We start from the raw sequence: 25,396 nt of genomic DNA, 5'->3' as shown, positions 1-25,396 counted from the left end.
AAGTGTCAACTGATCCCACAATTCAAGAGTTGAATGCACAGGCTTAGTCAGGCTTGGCCAAGTCAGGCTTCAGAAAGCTTTGCTGTATTGAGGCTCAAAGTAGCGGTCAGGGACTTTTCCTTTAAATGTGCTAACTGTTATCTACCCTATGACCTGGGGAGTCCGAGCCAGTCCACTCTAGTTTGTGCCAGTCCCTGGACTTTGGCTTCCATCAGTGCCTTTTTTATTGTCCTTTACTCATCTCCTGCAGCTCTTACTGTCTGTCAGCTGCTGCTGGAGCTTCTCTTCCCTAGTGACCTGGCATGAATGCACAGCTTGCCAAAATTATCCACAGTTTCATCAGTAACCAAGACAATAATGACAAACCAAATAGCAAGAACTTGATGACAAACCAAAGAGAGTGTAAACACTGACAAAGAATGAAATGACATGTTGAAATATTATCTCAGACTCCTCTTTATATAGAGTGACTTTTCCCAAAGTAACCAAAGAAAGCGCCAGGAAAGACCTAGCCTGCAAGTGGAGATGACTACCTTTGCATGCAAGTTGGTATATGTTTCTCTTTTTTTTCCCCAAATAGAATTTTTGCCATACATATTTTTTTCCTTTCTGCTATTCTAAAAGACCAGTTGCATAAATTAAGTACAGAAAGAAAACAAATTGGAATCAGATGTGATTAAAATAATAGTATGAGGTCATAGCTGAGAGATATCAAATATCTTGCAAGGAATTATTTTTAAAAAACAAAGAAAATTGGATTTAAGAGCACATTTATATTTAATGTCTGATATATAACAGAGGAAGACAAACCAAGGGAGTTCAGAGCACAGCAACAAAAAAGTGCTACACAATTCGATAGATGGAGGAGGGCTGGAAGACTGAAAAAGTCTTCCACAATAAAAGACATGAATAACAAAGTATCTGAAAGATACCAAACACCAAAGGATGGAAAACAATCCTTTCCAGTCAAGGAAGCATAGGAACAGATACCCAGAAAAGATAAAGATGTTTTAAAAAAAAACAATTTTAGGATTAATATAAAGTTAAAAAAATCTTCCTGAATTTAAAACCTATTAGACTGGAAAAGTCACCCGAGAAATGCAACAGAGAAATCAAGCAATGGTATTATAATATGGAATGGGGACGAGATGAAGAAATTTACTGCAGGTGCAATATAAAATTTGCACTTAGAACAGGGCTCACTGATTTTCTTGCTGATGAGGAGTTTCATGCTGATGTGTGACATTTTTTGTAGCATGAAGGATAGTAGGGATGTCCAGTAGTGGAGACTGTGAATATCTTTTCTGCGCAGTGCTTTGACAAACAGGAGATTCTTGTAATTTAATATATGAATGTGCCAAATTCCAAATTTATTCAGAGCTGACTCCTTTGAAGCCAACGATGTTGCAACTTGGATTAATCTGATGCCCATTCAAGCAATAGCATTCATCTGATTAGAAATCAGCTTGTAAATGTTTGGCAGTCACTGTTCAGCATTGCCTTTGAATATGATCTGTTCTAGAGACAGAAGTGCAGCATCATGCCATCATTGCTGGACAGACAGAATATCACTAGGACACTCAGTAACAGAGCAGTGGGAGGACGGGATGTATCGCAGTACCATATTGTGGGGGTATTCTTAAGTATCCTGTCAGATACAGTTCTAAGAAAGGGTGAATAAACTATAAAACCAGGGATGCCCTTCAATCCCCAAATATTTATCTAGTCTCAGCCAAGTCACTGAGCAAAATATTCATTTAGGTGAGGTAACAAGTGGGAAAGAAGTAAGAGGAGGAAGGACAAATAGATGGAATTCTTGCACATTGCACCATGCTCCTGCAACTAGTTACCCTATGATAGTGCAGATTAAGATGCCCAAGGCTGAAGACAGAAGCACTGAAGTGTGTAACTGGGTTCTGGGAGACAGCTATGAGCTTTGTCTCTCCTCAAATTTCTCACTGTCCTGTGCTTTAGGAACTGTGGTCTTCTATTGCGCTCTGTGCTGGCTCTTTGGTCTCAGAGGAGGCAGGTGTGTGGCATTGTTCAAGCTGTTAGCGTTCCTGGAGGTAAAACAGGGCAGTTGGAGGCATGTCTGAATAGCTGTGCCAGCTTTGTTTGGTGTATTTATTTCCTGCCAGAAAATGAGCTACAATCTCTTCCTCCTGGCTTTTGTCCTGGGCATTGGTGGAGCTTTCCAGTATGGGTTGCAGGTCTCCATTATCAATTCTCCTGCTGAGGTAAGCATGGGCAGCTCAAAAAATTGAGCTACCAGCATGGATTTCAATGTTCTTATGCATTCCTGCCTCTATATGCAATCACTGGCTTTTTCACTTCTGCTTTCAAAACTATACTTATTGTAGTTTCTTGGTTGTAAGAGTAGCTGCTATTGCTCTTGTGCTTCAAGGAGTTTTAACATCTGTCTGGTGTGACAGAACTGGGAAAGGGGAGTATGAGTGATATCTATAAAGTCAGCTGAGCTGCGGTTGGCACTGATACCTGCAGCTGGAAAAGGAAAATGAAGGGAGGTGTTTGTCATCCTGAATGGTGCCAAGGACATTAAGCTCAAACTATTACCACATTGGGAACCCTCAGCAAGAATGCGGGTGCCATGGAGGTTATAAACAGAGTAGGTCAGAGAGACCCCACAATGGGCCACACTGAGGGACAAATCCTGATCTCACTGAATTCAGTTGAAGTCAAACCTGGATTTCACCCAAGGCATCAGACAGGATGCAGGAGGTACACGAGAGACAGACAGGCAGGAATGGCAGGGAAGATCGGGTAGCAAAACAACCAGGGTTTAGCACATAAACAGAAGATGAACCTGCCACTCTCCTAGTGGTGTTCACAGTTGGTATTTAATATTGATATATTTATTCTTTGATGTATTGCACCTCGTTGCTAAAACATTAACTCCAGGGATGTTAGTGGCAAAATTCCCTTTGATTTCACTGGAGCTAACATTTCAACCAAGATGTCGATAGAAAGGTATCAAAAAGACCAGTAAGTAGGTAAGAGAAGTAAAAAAAGAGGTGCAATTATGCAAAAACATATTGGCTGAGTCCATTGGTTTCTGTTTTTCTTTTAAAGTTCATCAAAAGTTTCATCCGTGAGACCTGGCTAAAGAGATACGGCTCTTCTCCCAGTGAAGAGATGATTACTTTGATGTGGTCCTTTGTTGTGTCCATTTACAGCATCGGTGGGCTTCTGGGGTCCTGGTCTGCCGGATATTTGTCTGTAAGATTTGGCAGGTAGGAATAATGATTACATTAGTCCATCTGTTTACACCCACAACTGCAAAAATAAGTGACTGTGTCTTGGAAGAAACACTACTTGTAAAGTGGCCCTGTGAGCAGCCCAGAGCTGCTTCAGATGAAGGATCAGTTTGGTGAAGAAACAGAATAGCAAAACCTGCCAATGATCACAAAGAAAATCATACCCTCTCCCTTATAAATTTCAAAGCGAATCCAGTCCATAGAAATCATGAGGAGTGTATGCATTTTAAAGTGAATTTCACAGACAACCACTCACAAAGCAGTGCAGATATTGGCTCCACCAGAGGCATCAAAAGCTTCAACTAGCTTATCAGTCCGTGACAAAGTTTTCCCATTCCCATTTCCCATTTGCTTCACTGCAGCTGAGCTCAGAAGCCGGCACAGAGTCTTTGACTATGGTACAATTCATGCCACTTCTGTCAGGCTGTGAATGACACACAGACAATATTTATGCTCACATTAATTTAAATGAATTCCAGGAAGAAGGCCATGCTGTTTGCCAATATCCCTGCTCTGCTGAGCGCAGCTCTGATGGGACTCAGCCGGCTGTGTGGATCTTTTGAGATGATCATTGCTGGAAGATTATTTTCTGGAGTGTGTGTAGGTAAATTAGCATTCCTACCTATGGTATTAAATATTTGGGAGAGCAGTGACTGAGGGTCACAAGGATTTACCAGACTGAGTATATGGATCACAGATTTTTACTAAACTCTGCAGAGGGCCTGATTGCTGAATGCATTTTTAACTAAATAAGAAAACACAAATATAGTTAAATGAATTGTATGACATCTCCATTTCTCATTCTTTTATCTTTACATCTAATCCATATAAAAAGTACTACCAACTTGTGAAAAAGCCAAAACATGCAGTATTTCAGAGGAGCATGCTCACTCAATAGAAAGTTGATCTCTGTTGTTTCTGTTGCTGCTAGTTGTGGCTGATACTGCCTCCCATATTACAGACAAAGGAAAGGTTTTCAAGCTGGGCAATTCTAATTTCCAGATGCCTCAGAAGTTTTTTGATCCCCAAGCAGTTGGATATAGATAATATTAGTGGGCAAAAAAAATAAGATATTATAAATATTAATTAATTCACTAGGCAAATGGAATATATAGCATTTGTTAACTTGTTGGTTTCAAGCCCAAAATAAGGCACATGGCATCCTGAGTAGACACTGAAATACATAATCTGAGATGAAAGGGAGCAACAGCAATCCTGTATATGTGCCTGTAGGAAACATTGTAAGAGAAGGCCAGCCTGCTAAAGAACAGATTTCCCAGGGGAACTTACTTGCTTAGTGAAATATTTAGCAAAGACGCAAGGCCACGGTACTGGGAGCATGCTTCATGTCAGGCAGACACATACTCAGCATGGTTAAAAATGTATCTCAGAGCCTAACCCTTTATGCTTTGCCCATAACGGTCCCCTCCAAAACACCAGACCTGTGGGAGTTTGAATTGCCCTAACAGTCACTTGTCACTGCAGGTTTAGCTCTGAATATCCACCTCATGTATGCTGGGGAATGTGCCCCACGGAAGCTCCGTGGGCTGATTGCCATAACAGCTTCTACTGCCGTTGCCACTGGGAAGTTTGTAGGATTTGCTCTGGGTCTCAGGTAAGGGGGGTCTGAGACCTATTTAATTTATTCTGTTATTAAAATATATGCATATGTCAATGCAAGCCTAAGGATAGGCAAATCAGCAACTATTTTTAGACATGTTTTCAGGGTACCCTAGGCACCCAGACTGAATTAACTCAGCCCAAGTTCCTGACTTAAGTCAATGGGAAACAGAAATCACACAAAATATTTAATCCTGAAGAACAATGTTGCTTCCTAGCAAAGTCAGATTACAATACAGATAATAAAAACTTCTAACAGATTTTTGTAAGAACTGACCTTTACTTTTTATTTTTTTAGAAGGAGCAGGGAATGTCAGATCGATCCAAACTTCCTTGCAAATACACACAAACTGGCACAGCCACTCATCACACACACAAACCCAGAAACCTGTGCTGGATTAATTCCTCCTCAGCACAGGCTCCTTCTGCCCGTCCTGTGCCAAAGATGGTCCATCCCATTCCCAGGGCACACATCATTCTGGCCACAGTAGTCTCAAAGTTGAAGGAAACCCAGAGACTGCTCTTTGGGACAGTCAGTACCAGGTTGATAACCCATGGATCCTGTCTTAATTGCAACTTGAGACTCTTTGGATCAGAAGCAGAGGGATCAGCTACCACAGGTTCTTCAGTGCTTTTGCAGGATGCTCTTTGTCCCTGTGGGCCCTCAGGTGTTGCAGGAGGATGCAGTTATCCTTGCTGCACTTACCATTGAGCAACAGGTGGCAACCCTGTGTAATTTGTTTGCTGCAGGCAACAGCGCTCTGCTCCCCTTCCACCTCCCATTGAGATTTTCATTTTTCTGGGCTGAGAAATGCTGGAGACTCCTGGGTGAGAGCTTCCAGGACACACACAGCAGGGCCGAGGGACCACCCAGGTGTCTGCATGTGCTCACATGGCCAGTGCACTTGGTTGCTCAGCTGCTCTCACTCTGCTGGTTTTGTTTCAGAGAAGTTCTTGGAGTAGATGCTCTCTGGCCTATTCTCATGGCAACCAATGCGCTTCCTGCCCTTATTCAGCTTCTCACCCTCCCCTTCTTCCCAGACTCTCCCCGCTACCTGCTCATTGACAAAAAGGACAAGGAGGGGTGCATCAAAGGTAAGGAAACGGGTCACAAAGCATTCATTTTAGCAAAAAGTGGAAAATACAGTAAAGCCGCACATAAGCCTGGAAGAGAGGTAGAGTTGGGAGAAAGATTCTTGGTCTTTTGGCTCTGAAACCACCTTCAGCTTTAATGGAAGCCACCCTCTTCTGATTTGATATTAGTGTTCTCTTGGCACTAGTATTTCCCTTACCCTCTGCCAGGATCCTCCGAGGGACGTGGTCACACAGAGCTTGTATTTCCCTCAATACAGATTCTGCCCTGAGCAGTCAGGGTGTGGATACAGTACCTTCTGGCTCTGTGTAAGAAAGGGATTCTCTTCATGCCATATCCATAAGCATTACAGTTCTTCAGTAACCCTATATAATCAGAGAAACAGCCATTGTGGGTTTTTAATATCAAAAGAGAGAACTCTTTGGATGTAGACTTATTTTTTAATGTAGGAGTCATTTTTCCTGATCTGTGTTTTGGTGTGTGCACTAGAACTGCACCTTTAGCAGGAGGGTATTTGGGGAAGGATTGGTAAGAATTTAAGCTTGATTTACATTGAAACACTGCAAGCAGCTACTGGCCAAAGGTGAGGTCATGATTAAGATTTACGGGTAAAAACGGGCAGCAATGAACTGGATCTGTGTCTAATCTGAACCCAGATCTCTAGGAAGTTCACGCAAGCAAAGAGTTTGAAGCTCGAATAAGACACTCGGCAAGGCAGGAAGTAATCCTCTGAATTCACATCTGTGCTGGTGAGCTTGGAGCAGGAGTCATCTTCTCTCTCCCTCTCCTTCCAGCTGTGAAGCAGCTCTGGGGAGATGGTGACCATATGGCCGAAATAGATGACATGATGGCAGAGCAAGAAGCCATCCGTGGGGAGAAGGCTAAGAGTGTTTGTGATCTTTTTCATGACAAAGCCGTCCGTTGGCAGCTCATCACTCTCTTCCTTGTCTCCTCATGCATGCAGTTAATTGGCGTCAATGTGGTATGTGTGCTACTTTTCTCTGATTTCTAGATTGCTTACAGTTTCTTGGCAAAAAGTAAGCTTTACAATGAGTAGTAAAATGCTTACTGCAAGAGTGGCTGTAAGAAGGGATCTGTTGCTACTGTTTATTGTAATCTTTTCCCATGGAAGTGTGGGACCTGGTATAAGTCAAGAACTGTGTTTTGGTAAGTGTCATCTGAAGGCATCTGAATTAATTACCCTATTATGATAAGAGAATGGAAGGGGATAAAATTAAATCTCAAATACAGAACAAGTAAAGAACAGTGTAACCTCCTCTGGATCTCTGAACTCCAGAATGGACTGACCAAAATTGTTCAGCCATTTCAGTACAAACTGTCAGGTTTGTCATGTACACTGACAGTGCCTTTCCATACTCTTTCTTATTTGGGTTTCTTTTAAATCCTTTAACTTTGCATTTTCTCAGATTATAGACAATTACAACATCCCAGTAATATACGTAACAGTTACTGATATATATTGTCTAATATACCCTTTTCTCTGGAAATATCTCTGTCTATGCTTCAGTAGAAAGTATTGAGTATTGGAGTAGTTATTGCATAAAACAAGCTTATAGTAAAAGCATAAAGGTTCAAAATCCAGATTAATTTTGCAAATTCAGAAAGACTTCAAGATTCATAAGACCCTTTCTACTCCCACTAGTGCAGCAATAACTATATCAAGAAGGACCAATTTCTTATGCTTTAGGAGTGCTTACGTCTGAAAAATAGTGACTATGATAATCACTGCAAAGGCTTAAAGATGATGTAGAAAGATAATTTAAACCATTTGTTTACTAGGTACTGTCCACATTTCTGTATGCTCCTCATCCAAAGTACGAGACACTAAAACACATGAAAGATGTCACATAGAATTATAACCTGTAACAGAAGACAAAGGCTAGTGCTAAAAGCAAGTAAAAAAAAAAAAAAAAAGAAAAAGGCTGTATTTGTTACTGAGTTCCAGACAGAGCTGCTAGTAAAAGCTGTTCTGCACAAATAAGCCTCATTAAAACATTGGGGATTAGTTACTGAAATCAAGATTTTCTCTTTTGCTAAAGCCTGATTAGTTATTTTCTGTCAAAAAAGACAGAAGATAATGTAAACATGACCACATGTGTACAACCTTCATACATTTCTGTTCTTTCCAGGTTTACTTTTATGCATACAATGTCTTTATAAAGGCTGGAATCCCCCCTGATCAAACCCACTATGTCTCCCTGGGAGTTGGGATCACTGAGATCCTCACCACAGTTCTGTGTGTAAGTGGCTCTTCAGCTGAATTTCATTCTGCTGTAATGTGTGTTTCATTTCAATCTTTAGAAATGACTGTAAATGGAGCTTCAGGAATCGAACTGCAAATCAACAGTAGTACTTCACACTGATCATATAAAATCATCTCCACACACCCTGCAAACATGAGCATTTTTATTCAGTTTATGGGAGGACAGGAGAGCACTCCCGCCAAATCACTTTGTAGCAGGAGTGGAAGTATTTTTGGGGCTATCCCTCAAAATCACAACCCAACCTGAGGTAGCCTTGGGACTCCCAGTTCCCCTCTGTAGGAAGGACAGATGACAATCCCTGGGTCCACTTGTCAGTAGGACTCACGGCTGTAGAATTCATGGCAATTACCAGTGCAAGCATTTCCACTTTGCTGTCCTCCCTGGCTACCCTTTGTCTGCAGAGTGCTACCACAGGCCTCCTCTGCCCGAGCAATGCTCCCTGCAGCCCTGCACCTCCTCAGCTTCCCCCCAGCTCCCTGCAGCTTCTGGTCCTGCTCAGTCCCCCCAGATGCTTTACTCACCCTCCCAGCGGAGGTACCACATCCCAGTCCCTGACTTTTCAGAGATCCCCTCTGCCTGGCCAGTGAAGGCAGCTACTGGAGCAGGTCAGCAGTGCCTGCTTTTAAGGTCTGTCCTTTGAGCTGATGGCATGCCCTCCTGGTTGCAGGGTTTCCTAATTGAGCGTGCAGGGAGGAAGACACTGCTGTGGAAGAGCTACGCTGTTATGGCCTTGGCTTTAGGGCTCCTCACAGTCACGCTTTCACTACAGGTAAGACCCCGCTTATGCATTAGAGCTGCATTCCATCTTCACGTTTTATTGTATGGCAGATATCATTACCATTTCCCTCCCGCCAAATCACTTTTTAGCAGCAGTAGAAGTGTTTTTGGAGCTAACCATCATACTAACAGAGGTCTGTTCCCAGCCATGTACATGCAGATTAAAGCCAATAGCTTTATAAAACCATGATTACTGCCAAGACTATCTCCTTGTGAAGTTTCTGGAAGTAGAGGAAACAGATGTCTGTTTAAGTTTACATACTTAGCAGTGATGAATATTTCTAATAGAGCTGGATAAATAAAATTTTAATTTCTGGTTTTATTTGCTGTTCATTTCCTACCATAGGATTCCTTTTCCTGGGTACCATACTGCTCTGTTGCACTCATCTTTATTTTCATCATGTGCTTTGGCATTGGGCCAGGTTGGTATGGTTTCATATACTCATTCCTTCCTCACTGCAGCCTTTAGGAGAGGTCCCAGGCATAGCCATTCCACAGTTAGCATGAATCCCTACTCCTGATTCAGCGCAGGGGTAGATGTTCCCCTCCATACCTGTGGTAGGAGGTAAACTTCATTTCATATTGCATTTCTACATGCCTTCCTCCTGAAGAGCCAAGCAGCACCTCAAACACTTCCAGGTCAGTTAAAACCATTAACTTATATGGCAATATGAAGTGTGAAGCATCTTGCAAAATTTCTAAAGTTCTTTTTTTCTCCAACATTTTTTTTCAGCTGGAGTATTATGCCCCTTGCCCACAGAAATATTTATTCAGTCATACAGACCAGCTGCTTATGTTTTTAATGGTGCTACAAACTGGATCCAACTCTTCATCCTCGGACTTTTGTTCCCTTTCATTGTGGTAAGCCGAGTAGAGTGTTTTCTTTCAGTTCAGAGGAGGTTAGACCCTTCTGGAACTCAGAGCACACTTCTCTTTTTCAACACTTCATGCAAAGGACAAAGCCCAAACTAATTGCAGTTCTGATGGCCTCTTTCTTTTTACCCAGCTTTCTAGTGAAAGCGTAGCAAAACCACAAAATGCTGCTAACTCTACACACAGTTAGAGTGTGGCACTGGCAAACACAGAGGCAGTGGCAGAGGCACTAACACTGTCAGACGTCATTTGAATGTCATGAGGGTCTCCCTTCTTTTCCCCCCTCGTACTGTTTTGCATCTCGTTTGGGGTTAATGTGGAAAATGGACAGTCCCAGAGATCTCACTCAGCACTAGTAAGAAGCAGGAAACTAAAGCCTTTGCAGTTTTGGACTGTGCAAGGAGGGACAGAGCTAACACACTACGTGCGTTCCCCAGTCTGCCACTGACTGAGAAGGACGGAGCAGAAAGGAAGAGCAACCAATGCTCAGCACTTCTCTGAATTGTCAAGCAATGACATTCCATGTCTGCTGAGCATACAACTTCCCTCCTTAAAACAGCAAGTTGATTTACATCAACTGAGTCCCTGACCAAGTTTTTTAGTAAATACAAAACCAGAAAATCCATATTGTAAGAGAAAGAAATCTAGATCAATTTATATAAACACATTTTGTCTCTTTCTTTTCCTATAGGAAGGTCTTGGTAGTTTCTGTTTCATCATTTTCCTGACATACTGTCTGTCCATGGCTATCTTTGTCTTCCTGGTGATGCCAGAGACCAAAGGAAAGACCATGCTGCAGGTCATGGAGGAGTTCAATCGCCTGAACTACCGTGGAAAGAAGAGACAGCCAGCCCTACAGCAGAGTAACTGCTCAGTGATGACTGTTACTAGACTTTAATAACAAACTCTCCACTCCGTATTTTTGCTCTTTTATTACTGTAGTGCCCAGAAGCCTCACTAAGCAAGAGAGAATCCATTTCTCCACAAACAGCACAAATGTGTATTTTAAAAATAATCACCTCCAGTACAGGGTGATGGATGAACTTGATGGTTCTCTCCAACTGCTGAAATATGAGCTGAATTAAATCTTCTGCAGAAAAAAATTAAACAGAGTGCATAAAGAAATAAGATATTGCAGGAAGTGAGTGTGGAAGGTTCAGATGTACAGAATACCTGTGAAACTGAGAGAGAAAGAAGTCAGAGCTTTCACACTGAAATTATCTGCTCCTCTTAACTTAACAAGTCAGTGTTGATGAGCTTTCCCAGAGAAGGAGCTTCAGTCCAGATGAAATGAAGTGATAGCTCTTTAATCTGGTGGAAGAAGAGTACATTGCCTATCAGAAGACAGAATCAGTATGCAATGTTTCCCCCTCTTACAATTAGACCTGAGAGCAAGTACATGGTATAGGGGCAACTAGGACTTTCTTGAGGAGCTTATGACCACACTTCTGTGACCTGCTGCATGGTCTTCATCCTTCTTAATTTTTTTTTTTTTTTTTTTGGGGGGGGGGGGAGTCATTGCTACGTCTGAAGAAAAAAGGTGTAAAAGAGATATAAGGTCCTGGCGTAAAGGAGACACTATACTAGAGAAGCATCCAAGCATAACCTGTCACCTCAAGCCAAACCTCTTGCTTGGTAATCAGGTACACTGCCTAGATTTTGGAGATTCTTCTATTGGGACAAACAGGGATACATCAGCACTGAAAGAAAGCAAGAGTGAAGAAAGCAGAGCTGCAGGAAATCATGAGTGGGCTAATCCACAGTGGGCAGGTTCTTCTTCATTAACAATGACTATGTAGCATGTCTTCAGCCTGGAGTTACTTCATATCAGAGAGAAGGAACACGGGTTTCAATGGGATTGAGTTCCCAGAAGTAACTGGTACTGATGAGACAAAAAAGAGCGGTGCCTTTCCCAGAGAACTCAATCTGTATGTCTGAGTGTTTGCTTCTCTCTCCAGGTCTCTGAATACTTCACATTTTCATTGCAAAACAAGGTAAAAAAGGCTTCACTTTTTGTTTTCATTGCTATACAACGTGACACACTCTTGCTCTTCTTCATGCTTTGCAGTTTACTGATAAGGAAATAAAAAAATAGTGACTAGGAAAGCACATCTTACTGATCATGTCTGGATTTGGTTTTCATTGATTAAAGAGTGAGGGACAGAGGAGAGCCCACCTTCTGGGTGTGTGTTTTTGGGGTCAAGGAATACTGTGTCTGTCTTGTTCTGGAAATGAGATCTTCACTACTGACTGTTGCAGATGCTGCACAACAAAAATTTGCAAAAGGACCTGAATATTGAGTGGCAGTTTCTTTCACGGCCCTAAGGGTCCTGCTATTTTATCTTCACACCATCCTCAAACAACATTTGTAGCAGTGCCAAGAGCTAATACCAAGAGCAGTGGACTTCCCCAACACAGCCATCCTTCCTATGACAATCATCATATTACAAAAAAGCTAGACAAAATTTGTAGTTTCAGGGCCGGAGGTCATGGATTGCACAATACCACAGTAAGAACCAACATACATTCCTTCTTCTGATCAAAAATGCAGGGGGAAAAAGGAAGACACCTTCAAAGTACTTTGAAAAGAAAGCATTATGTAAGACCTTGATTATTTTAAAAGTCTTTATTTGGTCTGGTCTTTCTCAGCCTTGATGGTTCCCACTGAGGAAGTTTTTAGTGTCTTACAAGACATTAAAACCTCATTTCCTTATACATGTCTTTCTACAGTGTGATCTCTTCCAGCATGCCTGACTTCTTCCCTTCTACTAGTAAATACTGTCTGCAAGAGGGAAAGTGGTAAATCATTAACACTGCCATAAACTAGCATAGATTGGGAATAAAGGTTAAAGAAGTACTTGTGAATCTGCAGCGCATCTATTTGATTTCCAGGATCACACAAGTGCAACACATTGTATCTTTGAAAACAAAATCCCTCCAAGCCAAGGGTATTGGATGAGCTAAGTACTGGGTCTGGAATAAGAACATTTCTTGTAAGGTTCAAATCCTAGGTGGAAAGACTCGTCCTGTCTTCTTCTTTAGGAAAATAAATAAGAACTATACTAGGCATTTAAGTCTTGCTTTTTCCACATCACAGCACTGAACAAAAGTGTGAGGCCAGACAGAAATCAGACAGCAGTATGAGTATTCTGGGAGAAACACAGACAACAGGAGGAACAGGGCTCTGCAGGGACTGTTTGATCAACCAGATGTTAAAATCTCACCACAGATAGAGTGTTTAAAAACCCCTCCAGAAAGATGCAGGGCTGCCATGTGTGTCCTTCCTTCCAGCAGCCAAGTTTCCCATCCTCAGCTCAAAGACCAAATCCTCCTTTCCCCTCTAGTTCATTCAGGCTCATCTGCTCCCTGCCCATGGCCCCACTCTGAGGTGCCTGAACCCTGCTGTCCAAGTCTAGCAAAATGGTTTGCTCTTAGTCTGGTAGAATCCTTTGAGAGGGAAAAGAACAATAAAAATGGACTTGCAAAGGACAGTACAGCATGAAAAGGTCTGGAAACAGAGATATGTCATTCAAATTTGATACAGGAAGCAGAAGAATTTAAAAGGAAAGGTAAAACGAGAGAAACAGCCAAAGAGAGGAGTAATTATTTCAAAAGTACTTTCAGCATATCCTGACAGAAAGCAAGAAGTAACACTCGATTGTTCAAGTATCTTGTTGAACATTTCCAGCACAGGAGTTGGGAACAACAAAAGCTTACAAGAGTTCAAAGAGGATCTCAGTAAATGCATGGAAGGAGCAAACATAAAGACACAATTCCGACTGACAAAGTCCCAGGGTTGTGCATCACTGGAGGCTGGAAGATGCCCAGGAAAGCATCACTGCACACTTGATCAGGTCTTATGCTTTTGCCTACAACTGCTATTTGTGACTGAAAGCTTTGGGATGCTCTGCTGGACACACTTCTGGTCTGATCCTAGAAGATAAAGTGGGTGGTAGTGATAAGAGAGGACAGGGGACAGCTGGACAATCTGGCTGCAGTCTTCTCTGTGACAGCAAAATCTTTGGCTAAGGGGAGGGCAGTGGCCAGTGTTGAAGTGCCTGGAGATTGAGAGGGGGAATTTGTAAGAAGCAAGAGAAAACCTAGAGAAAGACAGGGATTTTTGTAGTAGTTATTGAAAAGAATGGTAGGTTCTGGGGTGTTTGACAAGAGGAAGTGAGAACATTTGAGGAGTCTGCGCTGAGATGGGAAGGAATGAAATACACCACCACAGCTGATGTGGGGGCAATGAAGATTTCAGGGAGAATGAAAATGGAATGGGTGGAAAGAAGAATTCAGCTTGAACTATTTCACTGTGTACTGATGTGCAACCAGACGCTCAAGCAGAGGGTTTGTTATTGGGACACTCAGCAGGAGAAAGGTCAAGACGTGACTCAGCAAGCTCGCCCTGTGCTGCAGGGGACAGCCTGGGGCTGTTGTCAGTCGCTGTAATGTGGAAAGCAAACTGTAGTAGGAATGCCAGTGCTTCCACCATGCTTCTGAGCAAAGATTCTGTTGCCTTCAGAACTGCAACCCCACCTTCCCACCTCCCCTTTCGATACTAACCATAGACAGTCAAATATTTGTAGTATAGAGTGAGCTATGTTGTATTCAGTGTAGTACAAAATGTTACATGTAATACATACAAGCCTGAAGGAGGGAAGGATTAATTTACACTCTTTGTAAATGGTCATGTCTTTAGCTGATTCAAAATCCATTTTTTAAGGTGAAAAGTATGTCTTAAAATCAATTCTCAAGCTAGAACAGAATGAGCATCCCGCTCTGGCACACGGCAGGCCATCTCCATTGTTACAGAGAGGTAAGAGTGGGGCTTCTGAGTGGTTCTGGAAACAGCGTGACCCTCTGTAAAGAACCGGTGTTAGCAAGGACCCGTTATGCCAATATTCACATAGTTCATGTTCTGCAAATGGGAAATTGTTCGAATCACTTCAAGCAACTGAAAATCTTAGACCATGCAAGAAGAGGCATTACAGCTCAGCTACAATACGAAGTGGCTTATCTCTGTAGTAGACTGGAGAGGAGGAAAACACACTCTGCCTAAACTGTTTGTCAGGGAGGTGAACAGGGACTCTGCTCCCTGAAGGAAAGATGGTAGCACCTTCTGACTCCTCACACAACAGGAACACGCAGTTGTTTTAGCAGTGCGAGTCAGGGGGACCGCTCCCAATATAAGAAGGATAAATATTTACCAATGTTGTAATCAGCTTGGCATATCTGGGTCTTAGAATAATTAAACCAGCAAGAAGCGTCCCCAGCCAGTGTTGGAGGAGGACACAATTCAGTAAAAGCCACAGAGTTAGAATTTAACTTCTGTGCTATGATCCCAACTTCTTATAATCTAAGCATAGAAAACATCTCTCATCTGACAGACTTGACAAGGGCTCTCAGAGCAGGCAGGTTTTCAAGTGGAAATGGCTGGTTTCCTCTCAGACCTGGTGAGTATCCAACCTCTTGTCTTCTAGCCCTAGTCACTAACAGCTGTGTGATCTTTAAAGATTACAGCAAAGGGAATCAGTCTTTCTTGTAACAAAAATGAGCAACAGAGCACGTGCTTGGGACAACACTGATTCAGCAATAAGAGTGACCACACAGCATCTCCAGAAAATATATTAGAAATACAAAAGAATGAAAGGTTTAAAAGAGGACCTGGGAAACCAGGAGAGAATAGACATTTTGAGGAAGATGGAGAAAATAGTAGCAATGAAAAAGACAAAACAGAAAAAAACCCACCCATCTCTACTGCCCTGCAGTCTCAAGGATATTTGAGGATACTCATCTATTTAGAGTGTGATCTGACTAAATGCCTGAAAACACATGTGCTTGTGACGAGTGCTCTAAAATCCAGTGTACATCATGGAAACACAGCTTTTCAAATAGAAGTAATTCAAGTAGGGACTCTAAAAATGCAGTTTCCTATGGGGATAATAAAAGTGAAATGTAAAAAAAAAAGTTTTAAGAGGACAGACTTGATTAATCTCTGGAAACTGATGAACAATGTCTCTGAGGAGGCAAAGTTGAAGGAAAAAAGGGATTCAAGAAAGCTGTAGCTTCCTACTAGTACAAAAGCAAACACAAACTATCTGAACAAGGCTTTTATGGTTAATTTTTTTAATTTCTGTGGCTAGCAGATCTAACAGAAGTAGAGACTGCATCTTTTCAGGCTGCTAATAAGCAGGAGAGGAACATAAAGAAATGTGCGGATTTGCATCTTAACAATTTCCCAGCAATTTTACTTGATTATTGAAAAAAAAATGTTTTTCTGCATTTTAAAGGATTCTTAATCATAGTAATATGAATATATAAGATCTCATGGTCTGAAAGCCATGCTGGTATCAGCAACTTAGGATGTGTTTCATCATCTTTGGTAGGTTCAGTACCGGAAGCTATTGCTAATGATTATGGTGCTAGGAATTGGTGGAACCCACCTATCTGGTTTTCAAATGTCTGTGATCAATTACACTTCTCCGGTAAGCAAAATCTTCATAAAATCCCATCTGTAACTGCTTTTCATGGGACTAGGCCTTACTCTTTGAAGATGCTCTAAAAAATTTCTTAGGTGTTGCTGCATGAGTTTATTCCCAGCTCTTTCCCATGCCATACTGTCCACTGTCGAAGGACACAATGAGTTTCCATGATTGTTAGAAGCTGTGCTCCAAAGACAACTTCCCACAGAATTGTGTGGAAACAACACATTGAAACACCCTCCTTAAAGATTATGCCATGGAGAAAAAAGATTATAAACTAGCTGATCGAATCTCAACCTTCAGTTCAGCGCTTTTCTCTTTGTATCTGCTACCTGCAACAAGAACATTTGCACTTCACTAGAATCAGTAAAAGGTGCCAATATTTTGGTGAAGGAGAGCCAGGATTCAACAGACTAAAGAGTATAACTGATTTTTGAAAGATTCCCTTACACTATTAGGCTGTATGAGAGAAAATATCAATCCTAATTTGCAAATTAGTGTCCCATAGTCATGCTTTTAGTAATGACTATTACTCTATTTTTTTAAAGTTGTAAGCATTATGAAGAACTATTGTGATTAGTGCCTAAGTGGAATGAAAATATCTTTTTCTGTCCCAGTACATTCAGAAGTTTGTCAACGAAACTTGGCTGGAGCGATACGGTTCTGTGCTGCATCAGGAGACACTCACATTATTGTGGTCCTTTATCGTGTCTATGTACTGTGTGGGTGGAATGATAGGGTGTCTGTGTAGTGGGTACCTGACTGCAAAATATGGAAAGTAAGTACATTTCCCAACAGCTTGCTAATCAGGGCTGCACGAGGGAAGCAACTAAATATTACTCAGCTAATATAATGGATGTCAGAATTCTCACTGCCCCCTTCTGGTGCAGAATTTACTGTACTCAACATGTATAACTACACCTAGGTATACTAGAGAAACAAGAATATGCAACTATTTCTGATTCCCTTGTCACAGTTTTTGGTGCCATACAATTAATATATTTTTGCTGAAATTTCAGTGAAAAATAAATCTCTGAAATTTCTTTCTTGAGCAATAATGCCATAGGGAGCCCAACAACATTGCAGTAGTGCAGAAGGGGATAGATATTCTGTAGGCAAAACATTTTCTTTTTTTTTTTCCTTTTCTTTTTTAATTTATTGCAGCCTTTAAAAAAATTGTGCAGGTTCATTCCTCTGTAAAAATACTGAGTTTCAGCAAAGATAAGCAGAAGTCCCTCAGGCCGCATTCAGAACCCTCTCTTTGAGGGTGGCCATAAAGGACAAAGCCAGAACTTTCTAGCTTTAGGTGGGCGGTGAAACAAGTTCTTGCCCTGTTCTGGGGACACGTGCAGTGTTTCAGATGGGAGCCTCGCCCACAGGAAAGAAGAGAAAAAGACCATCCCTTATCAGTATTTATCATGGAGGAATTTCCTTCAGTCTCATGGTGTGCTCACATAGTGTTAGCATCGAAAAGAGGAATGTAGCTTCTCCCATTCCACTCCCCTGCAAAGACATCAATGCCTTTTCATAGTCAGATATGGTTGCCCTATAAGCAATGGATTTAAACATGGCCATGGCTTGGTCTGTAAATCCAGAGGAGAACAGGCAAGCATTAGTCAAAGAGGAAAAAGTAAAACATGGATTATACCCACATGTTGTTTGCTGTTGCAGGAAGAAATGTCTGCTGTTCAACGATGTGGTCCTAATAATAGCCACACTGCATACTGGCTTCAGCAGGAGAGCCAAATCCTTTGAGATGATCCTGATTGGGCGCTTCCTCGAAGGCATTGGTGCTGGTAGGAGTCCCCACTACTCCATGTTAATGTGACTTCTTTGGGGTGGATACAGAAATCTTCCTGCTGGGAGTACCCGGGCATGCACTGTAACCCCAGTGGAACAAGGAACAGATTGGGAAAAGGTAAGATGAGCTGTCCTTTGCCTTCAAGAGGTCTTGTTGAGAGAGAGATCTGATGGATTAGGTAAACATCTTGCTTAAAGGAAAAGGTACATTTTCAGCCTACATATTGTGGAGGATATACAGCAAACAGTTCAGAAGAGTGAGGAGAGAGCTACCTTTGGCTGAAGGTGAAATGAAAAGGTGAAATGAAAAGGGACTCTCTCTCTTGCTTTCTATAGCTTTAGCTCTCTTGTGTCTTCTTCACTTTAGGAATACATATGAATGCCCATGTTCAGTATGCTGGAGAGATCTCACCTAAGAAGTTGCGTGGATTTGTAAATGTGACCTCCTCTGTGTTTCTTGCACTAGGAAAAGCCGTAGCAAGAATTCTTGGATTACGGTACTTGTGCTACTCTTTCTCATCCCATTTTCTATTTATTTGTCTTCTGTATGGCAGGAAAGTGTTGTCCTCCCGGTCCTAGAAATGGACATACACTGAGGGTGGGGTTTTACTTTGCTTAACTACAGCTGTCAAAAAGGAAGCTTCTACCCCATACCAGTCACTCAGGTTTCCTTGTCATTCACTGGGGAGAGAAAGGCCTTTCCCTAAGAAAGGATGAGTCCACCTCTGGAGGTGCAGTCTCTCTGCTGAAGTTAATAAGAAAAGATTGTATGTAAACATCCTTAGTTAACTTTTGAGATCTGAAATCTCTGCTGATTTCTTGATAACCTCATGCAGAATTTCAGTATTGGTTCAGAGAGCTGCTGTGGGAATATTCAAACTCCATTGCTCTTTAGAAAATATTCAAATTATGAGAAAAATCTCAGTCTTGCAGTAGAACTAAAGTATTGGTCTGTTTTCCTTTCCCTGGCCTAAACATCTTCTATTTCAATTTATCTTTTCAAGGTCTGTATGTATATTGTGTCTATTTAGCTAGTCTAGGATCTAGAAAATACCAAACTAGTTATAGACGGTAATTGTACTGGACTATAAATGTATTCTAATGTGCTTTCATAGAGATCTTTTAGGAACTGAAGACATGTGGAATGTGCTATTGTCCTTCTCTGGGTTGGTGGCATTGATTCAACTGGTCTTTTTGCCATTCTTTCCTGAGTCCCCTCCCTATCTCTTGCTGCAAAAAGGAGACAAGGCTGGTTGCTTAAAAGGTAAAATAAAACTTTAGATCCTTAATTTGTTAAACCATAACTCTTGGGAAATCAAACCTAATAGAGGGAATTGGCTTTTCTATTAGCCAACTACGTATTTCTTTATAACTACATGATTAAAGTCCTCCAGACTATGCAGAGTCATCAAAAATATTTAAGATCTACCCCTAAATACTACACCAAGTTGAAAGTGATTTTCCAGGGCAGTCTCAGCATGTTCCTGTAAGCGATGTTTTAGTTTTTTGCTCACTGACTGACAAATCAAAGCATGGACTGAACTGCAAATGTTTAATGTCATTAAAAGTTGAAAAACACAGAACTGAGCAGATCAGATGATGGAGGAGTATGCTTCATTCTGTCTCTTCTGTAGCCATGAAACAACTCTGGGGAGAAGGGAATTATCACACAGAATTTGATGACATGATGAAGGAAAAGGCTGTAACAAAAGGCACCAAAATCATGAATGTCCTAGAGGTGCTGAAAGAACCATCCGTGTATCCACAGCTGAGTACCATGCTCCTTCTTTTACTGAGTCTACAGCTCTGTGGCCTGAGTGCAGTTGAGTATACCTTATTTCCATGCTTAGATCTACTGTTAAGGAACCGAAGTGCCACAATTCCAACTTGTCACCTTCTTCTGGATCTACATTATTCCTCCTCACACACAGCCCACTGCCTGTGAAGATCTGTGGTATCATCACTAGTATTCTTCATACCTTTAAGGGAGCTTCTCAGGTGGGAATACAAGAGATCCAACTCAGCATAAGTTCCTGCAAGGGCACTGCTGCGTTCATTCCCCTGGTGGTATTACCAAAGACTCTGTAGGAGGAAGGGTTATAAATACCCTAAGTCTTGCTACAACCCAGAGCAACCCAGAGATCTATTTATCTAGACTTCCAGCTCCACTATCTTTGACTTTTGCAGTAGCAGATGGCTAGCTATTGCCATCCAATTTTCATTCCATTTGATAAAGGAGATTTTTTCATTAAGTAATTTCCTTTCAGTTGTTTCCACATAAAGATGCCTGAGCCAAATACAGCCCAAGCTAATACTCATTCCCCTGGATGTCATTTTTGTCACTTGCCTCTGAGTCTCTCTCCATAAGCCTTGTTTAAGCCTGTGCACTCTGCTGGAGCTTGTTCATTACAGTTCCCAGCAATGTGAGCACAGGAGGCACCTCTGCACTCTGCTGACAGGGAAATGGTGCCCAGCCCATCAGGGACTTTGCAGATGAGCAGCTTCTGCTTAGCAACTGGAAAAGGGCAACAGAATCAACTGTCTGTATGACAACATATGGTCTGCTAAGACTAAGATTTGCTTTTCTTTTTCTTCACTCCCTTTCTTGTCCCTTTCCTTTTCCTCTTTGCCAAAACAACATCTTTTTCCCATGTCTTAGAAGCAGTATGCTCCTTTCAACTCTTTTTTTTCCTTCTTCTTTTTTTTCCCTGGACTTTCAAATCCCTTTTCCTCATCTCCATTAACATTTTGATTTTTCACATCTCAAGCAGGTATGTCATCTCCACTAAGCCCCCATAATGTACTGCTGCTTTTGCAGTGATGACAAATCTAGTTCTAAGTGATGCTGGATAAGCACATATCACATCTATTGACTATGCTTAATTTTGAAAATGTTTCTTATTTCCCAGATCACCTTTTACACCAGAGAAATTTTTCAGACAGCCAACCTGCAGGAAAGCATAATCCCATATGTATCGCTAGGAGTTGCAATCTCTGAACTCATCTCTATCATCTTCTGTGTAAGTCAGACCTTTCTGGGGATTTAAGACTTGCAGTACATGTAAGTTGAGTTTGTTCTTCCTTAAAGAAAATTAATCTTCTCCTTATGAACTAAAGAATTTTTCTGTGGTACTGCATAGATCTGTGAAGTTGTTGTTACCATCTGCTCCAAATTTTGTTCCACCTTTTACACCTTTCTTCCTATCTTTATTCTCCATAATTTCTTATAAAAAACCCTCTCTTATTCATACAGATATAAATGAAATGTCATTCAAACATAAATATGTATACTTATTTCCATATACTTGAGTATATCTATATACTCAAATGGCGTTGTAACATGCTTTCATTGATTACAGTGTTTATGAAAAAGTAGCTGCAACGCTGGACAGCGATGGTAATTCATAGTATTAGAGAGGTTAGAAGGAATTCAGTAAAATAACAAACTTGGTACCAATAAGATTTGTGTTCTCTAAAGTAAAAAGAACTCAAGAAGAATACTTGATTTGTTGGATGGCTGACAGATGGATTTTGCCGTGCTTCCAGTGATATGCAATTTTTTTGTGCTCTTCAGAGCTCCATTATCGATCGTTTTGGACGCCGGATACTCCTGTGGGGTGGTTATTTGCTGATGGCACTGATACTGGTGTTGCTTGAAACAAGCCTTCTACTGAGTGTAAGCAAATGTCTCTCTGGGAGTGGACCTGCATCAGAACTCTTTGTGCAGATAGTCAGCCTTAGCTTTCATGTCCAAAATAGCAGGTCAGAATATCTTGTGAATACAAACTCATAGCCCCTCTGCAAGGCTTTTTTTGTCCTGCCTTGTAGTTAATCTTTTTTAATCAGGCTTTCAAACAGTCAGTCAAAAACATTTTGTAAAACCACTGGTCTGGCATAGCTTTCCTCCAGCTCTCTGCCTGTCTGACCTCTCCAAACCTCACCTGTGTCTTGTTCTGCTCTCCTTTAAACCCCTAGATGAGCCTCCTTACTGTCACCTTTACCATTTGCTGTCCCATGCCTCCTGCAGCAGAAGCGGTGTGTACTGACCCTTCCAACAACCACCAATTCCCATCCTTGATACAAGTGATCCAGCTACGTCCAGTTGGGATGGTGGAAAGCAGTGAGGAAACCAGTGTCATGGCTTCAGTAGTGCCAGTGTTTAGCACTGCATTGCAATCTTGGTCTCAGCCCATAAACTTTCAGTTTATTTCTGTTTCACAGATACCTTCTGATTCACAAGAGATTTAAACATTTCTCTGAAGTTGTCTAATTCAGTAAGACAATTAGGTTAAATCAGTAACAATTTTCCCCATGCTATAATTACCTTGGAATTTATTACTTGTTCTTCAGACCAGGGTACAGTTCAGCTCACCTCTGTAGATACGACACTGCAGGCTACTTTTGGCCTTCCACTGTATTCAGTACAGAGAGATAAGTAGTTCTAGTGAGCATCTACTACAGAGCCCAGCATCATGAGCTTTTTGATAAATATTGCTGCTTCTATATGTTTTGATCAGCTATGTTACAGCTATAATATTAAATTTCATTCTCTTCCGTCCTTTTGCCATTGTCTAGGATCAATTCCACTGGATGCGTTACTGCAGTGTTATTCTCATCTTTTTATTCATCATTGCCTACGGAATAGGACCAGGTGGGTACAACACTAAAAGCAACAACAGGACACCTTGGACCACAAGGATAATCACAGGCCATGGAGGATGTACGGAAAGAGAACTAGACTGTGTGCAAATATCTTTGCAAATCAACAGCTTAGTTTGAACTGAAATTGGGGAAGCCCAAATTTTTGATTAATTAATCAATTTATTGAGACTTGTTTTGGAGGGTACGAATGCTGTCCAATGCATATAGGCTCATCTGGTCCATCTCTGTCTTTGCCTAAGGGCAGAGGTAGCCTTTTCTAAAATATCAGTTTTCTCAACTCACCTGTAAAATCCTACACTATTAAAGAATGATACCTGATAGCACACATAGTCTGTCTCTTAGCATTGCTCTGTCCTTTCTCATCCTCTCTAAACGTCACTCTGTATCACCTACATCAGTAACACCAGAACCAAACTTACAGCTGTCTATTAGGACCTCACTCACCTAAGACCAATATTTACTATGAAAGTTCCCTGACTAAGCACTACTTTTAGTTATTACAGTCTCCAAATTCAAATGGCAGCCTTTATTATCATAAGGGCTGTATATGAGGAACATGAATGTCTCGAAAACCTAACAGAATTCCCACAGTAGCAGAACCCAGGTGTCTCCTATGGGCAATGGAGAGAAAAAGACCATTAGGGCCATTTATCTCCATATTTTATACATCTTAGGTGAATAGAAACCACACTTCAGGGCTGTCCATCTCTCTCCATGGACCATAAGAGAAGTCTGTAGGGGAATTTAGATAGAGATGGCTGTGCTGCCCAAATTTAAATGATCTCACAGTAGCCTGACTTACTGGGGCTGTGTTTAACCAGTGACAGCAGTTCACTCACTTTGAGGAATATGGTTAACTACAACAATGTTTTTATTGCTTTTTTTAATGTTTTTTCCTCAGCTGGAGCCGTCTCATCTGTCATGAATGAAATCTTCACACTCTCAACAAGGTCCTCTGCTTTTGTAATTGGTGGAATCGTCATTTGGCTAGGCCTCACTTTCACTGGAATGGTTTTCCCCTTTGCTGTCGTATGTAATTTGATTCAAATCTTCTTTTTGACTCTATCAGTTTAAACTGGTTTTCGAGGCTGGTCTGGGAGTAGATTGAAATGTCTTGTAGATGATCAAAGCTCTGAATCCCTTATTGCTACAGGTATATGGAGGCCATTTATGTAAAACACTTCCCTAGACTTCATACATCCTCTGCTGCCTCATATTGAAAATATAAATAAACATTCCTTCTGTAAAGACAACTTATCATTTCACAGGGAAAAATCAATAATTTTCAAGAATCTATAGCAGCAAGTGTTGCCAGGGAAATCACTCATCTTATTCTATTTTTCTCTCCAGATGCTTCTTGGTCCTTTTTGCTTCCTCATCTTTATTGCTGTCCTGGTCATTTCAGCAGTTCTCATCTATCTGTTCCTCCCAGAAACAAAAGGGAAGTCAACCTCCGAAATCACAGAAGAATTCAAAACACGCCAATTTAAGAAGAAACGTCATCAGACCGTGGAGAAGAATGCTACCGAAGAAAAGACATTCTGCACCAAGCTCTGATAGGCCACCATAAGCAACTTCCACTGACAAAAGCCTTGTCTCAAAATCAAACTGAAAGCTAAAGCTTAACATGGACTTTTCTCAATAAAATGTAATCCAAAAAGTAATCCACAGATAGCTTGTCATTAATCCAAGCGGTCCTATTTTACATTCATCTTTGCTTTTCATGGTGAGAGACAGTGTCTCCTTCCTAGAATAGCTCTGTAGCAGGAAGACATTAGTAACTATAGACACTTCTCAGAACTGGCACATGGGAAACATTTTCAGGCATAACACATCAATTTTATTTCAAGTCTTTCTCCTTTGCTATCATTTTAAAGAAGCAGAATTTTTCTCTGTTTGTTACTTTGTAAGAAACCTCTGCTCAGGATTAAGGGCAAGGTGAAGAGAGGATGAACCAAACATAGTTCTTGCAAACAATTGTCATGTCATCTCTTTATGATGTCACACTGTAAAGGACCTACTATTGATCATTAACACTGCGCATGAACAAATACCAGGTAGAATAACAAAGAGAACTCAATTTGTTCTGTTTTCTTGAGTTGACATCAAGTAACTGTATGTCCTGACCATCTCTATAATGATTGTCAGGGATCAGCCCTGATCCCTGGGCAATTGGTACAGAACTGTCACCTGCATCCTCTGGAGCAAAGCGACTGCACCCACCATGCATATGAGTTGCAGCAAAATCTGGAGCAAGTTTTTGTAGCGTAAGCAATGCTCTCAGCCTTATTCTTTGTACCTCATGGAGGCCACAAGGGTTAACAAACACACAGGCAGTGCTGAGAGCTAGAGAACCACAGCCCTGGAGTGAGACAGGGAGTAAGACACTTTGAGAGAGTACTGAGAGAGTAGACACTTTGAAAATTCAGCTCATTTTATAAATAATTAACTGCTCAAAAGTAAAAAAAAAGCATAAGCTGTGATAGCAAATGTCTGGTAGCTGTGTACTGGCCTAGGACACGTTGCACT

The 25,396-nt window shown here is 41.3% G+C and overlaps 1 protein-coding gene across 1 annotated transcript; it reads left to right on the top strand.

Moving 5' to 3' along the window:
- The first annotated feature begins 500 nt into the window (after nucleotides 1–500).
- On the top strand, nucleotides 501–24,531 carry LOC129213848 (uncharacterized). Its single transcript, XM_054844605.1, has 24 exons — nucleotides 501–545; nucleotides 2,139–2,237; nucleotides 3,091–3,251; nucleotides 3,755–3,879; nucleotides 4,761–4,890; nucleotides 5,842–5,990; nucleotides 6,783–6,970; nucleotides 8,139–8,249; nucleotides 8,941–9,042; nucleotides 9,397–9,472; nucleotides 9,784–9,911; nucleotides 10,615–10,797; nucleotides 15,335–15,376; nucleotides 16,310–16,408; nucleotides 17,023–17,183; nucleotides 18,077–18,201; nucleotides 18,573–18,702; nucleotides 19,321–19,469; nucleotides 19,840–20,027; nucleotides 21,115–21,225; nucleotides 21,780–21,881; nucleotides 22,781–22,856; nucleotides 23,769–23,896; nucleotides 24,218–24,531. The coding sequence occupies exons 1-24, from the start codon at nucleotides 540–542 to the stop codon at nucleotides 24,422–24,424; spliced, it is 2,976 nt and encodes a 991-aa protein (XP_054700580.1). The 5' UTR covers nucleotides 501–539; the 3' UTR covers nucleotides 24,425–24,531.
- The last annotated feature ends 865 nt before the right edge of the window (nucleotides 24,532–25,396 follow it).

The sequence above is a fragment of the Grus americana genome, chromosome 16 (assembly GCF_028858705.1).
Source record: "Grus americana isolate bGruAme1 chromosome 16, bGruAme1.mat, whole genome shotgun sequence".
Taxonomy (NCBI): domain Eukaryota; kingdom Metazoa; phylum Chordata; class Aves; order Gruiformes; family Gruidae; genus Grus; species Grus americana.
This window is presented reverse-complemented; position numbering and strand designations above follow the sequence as displayed.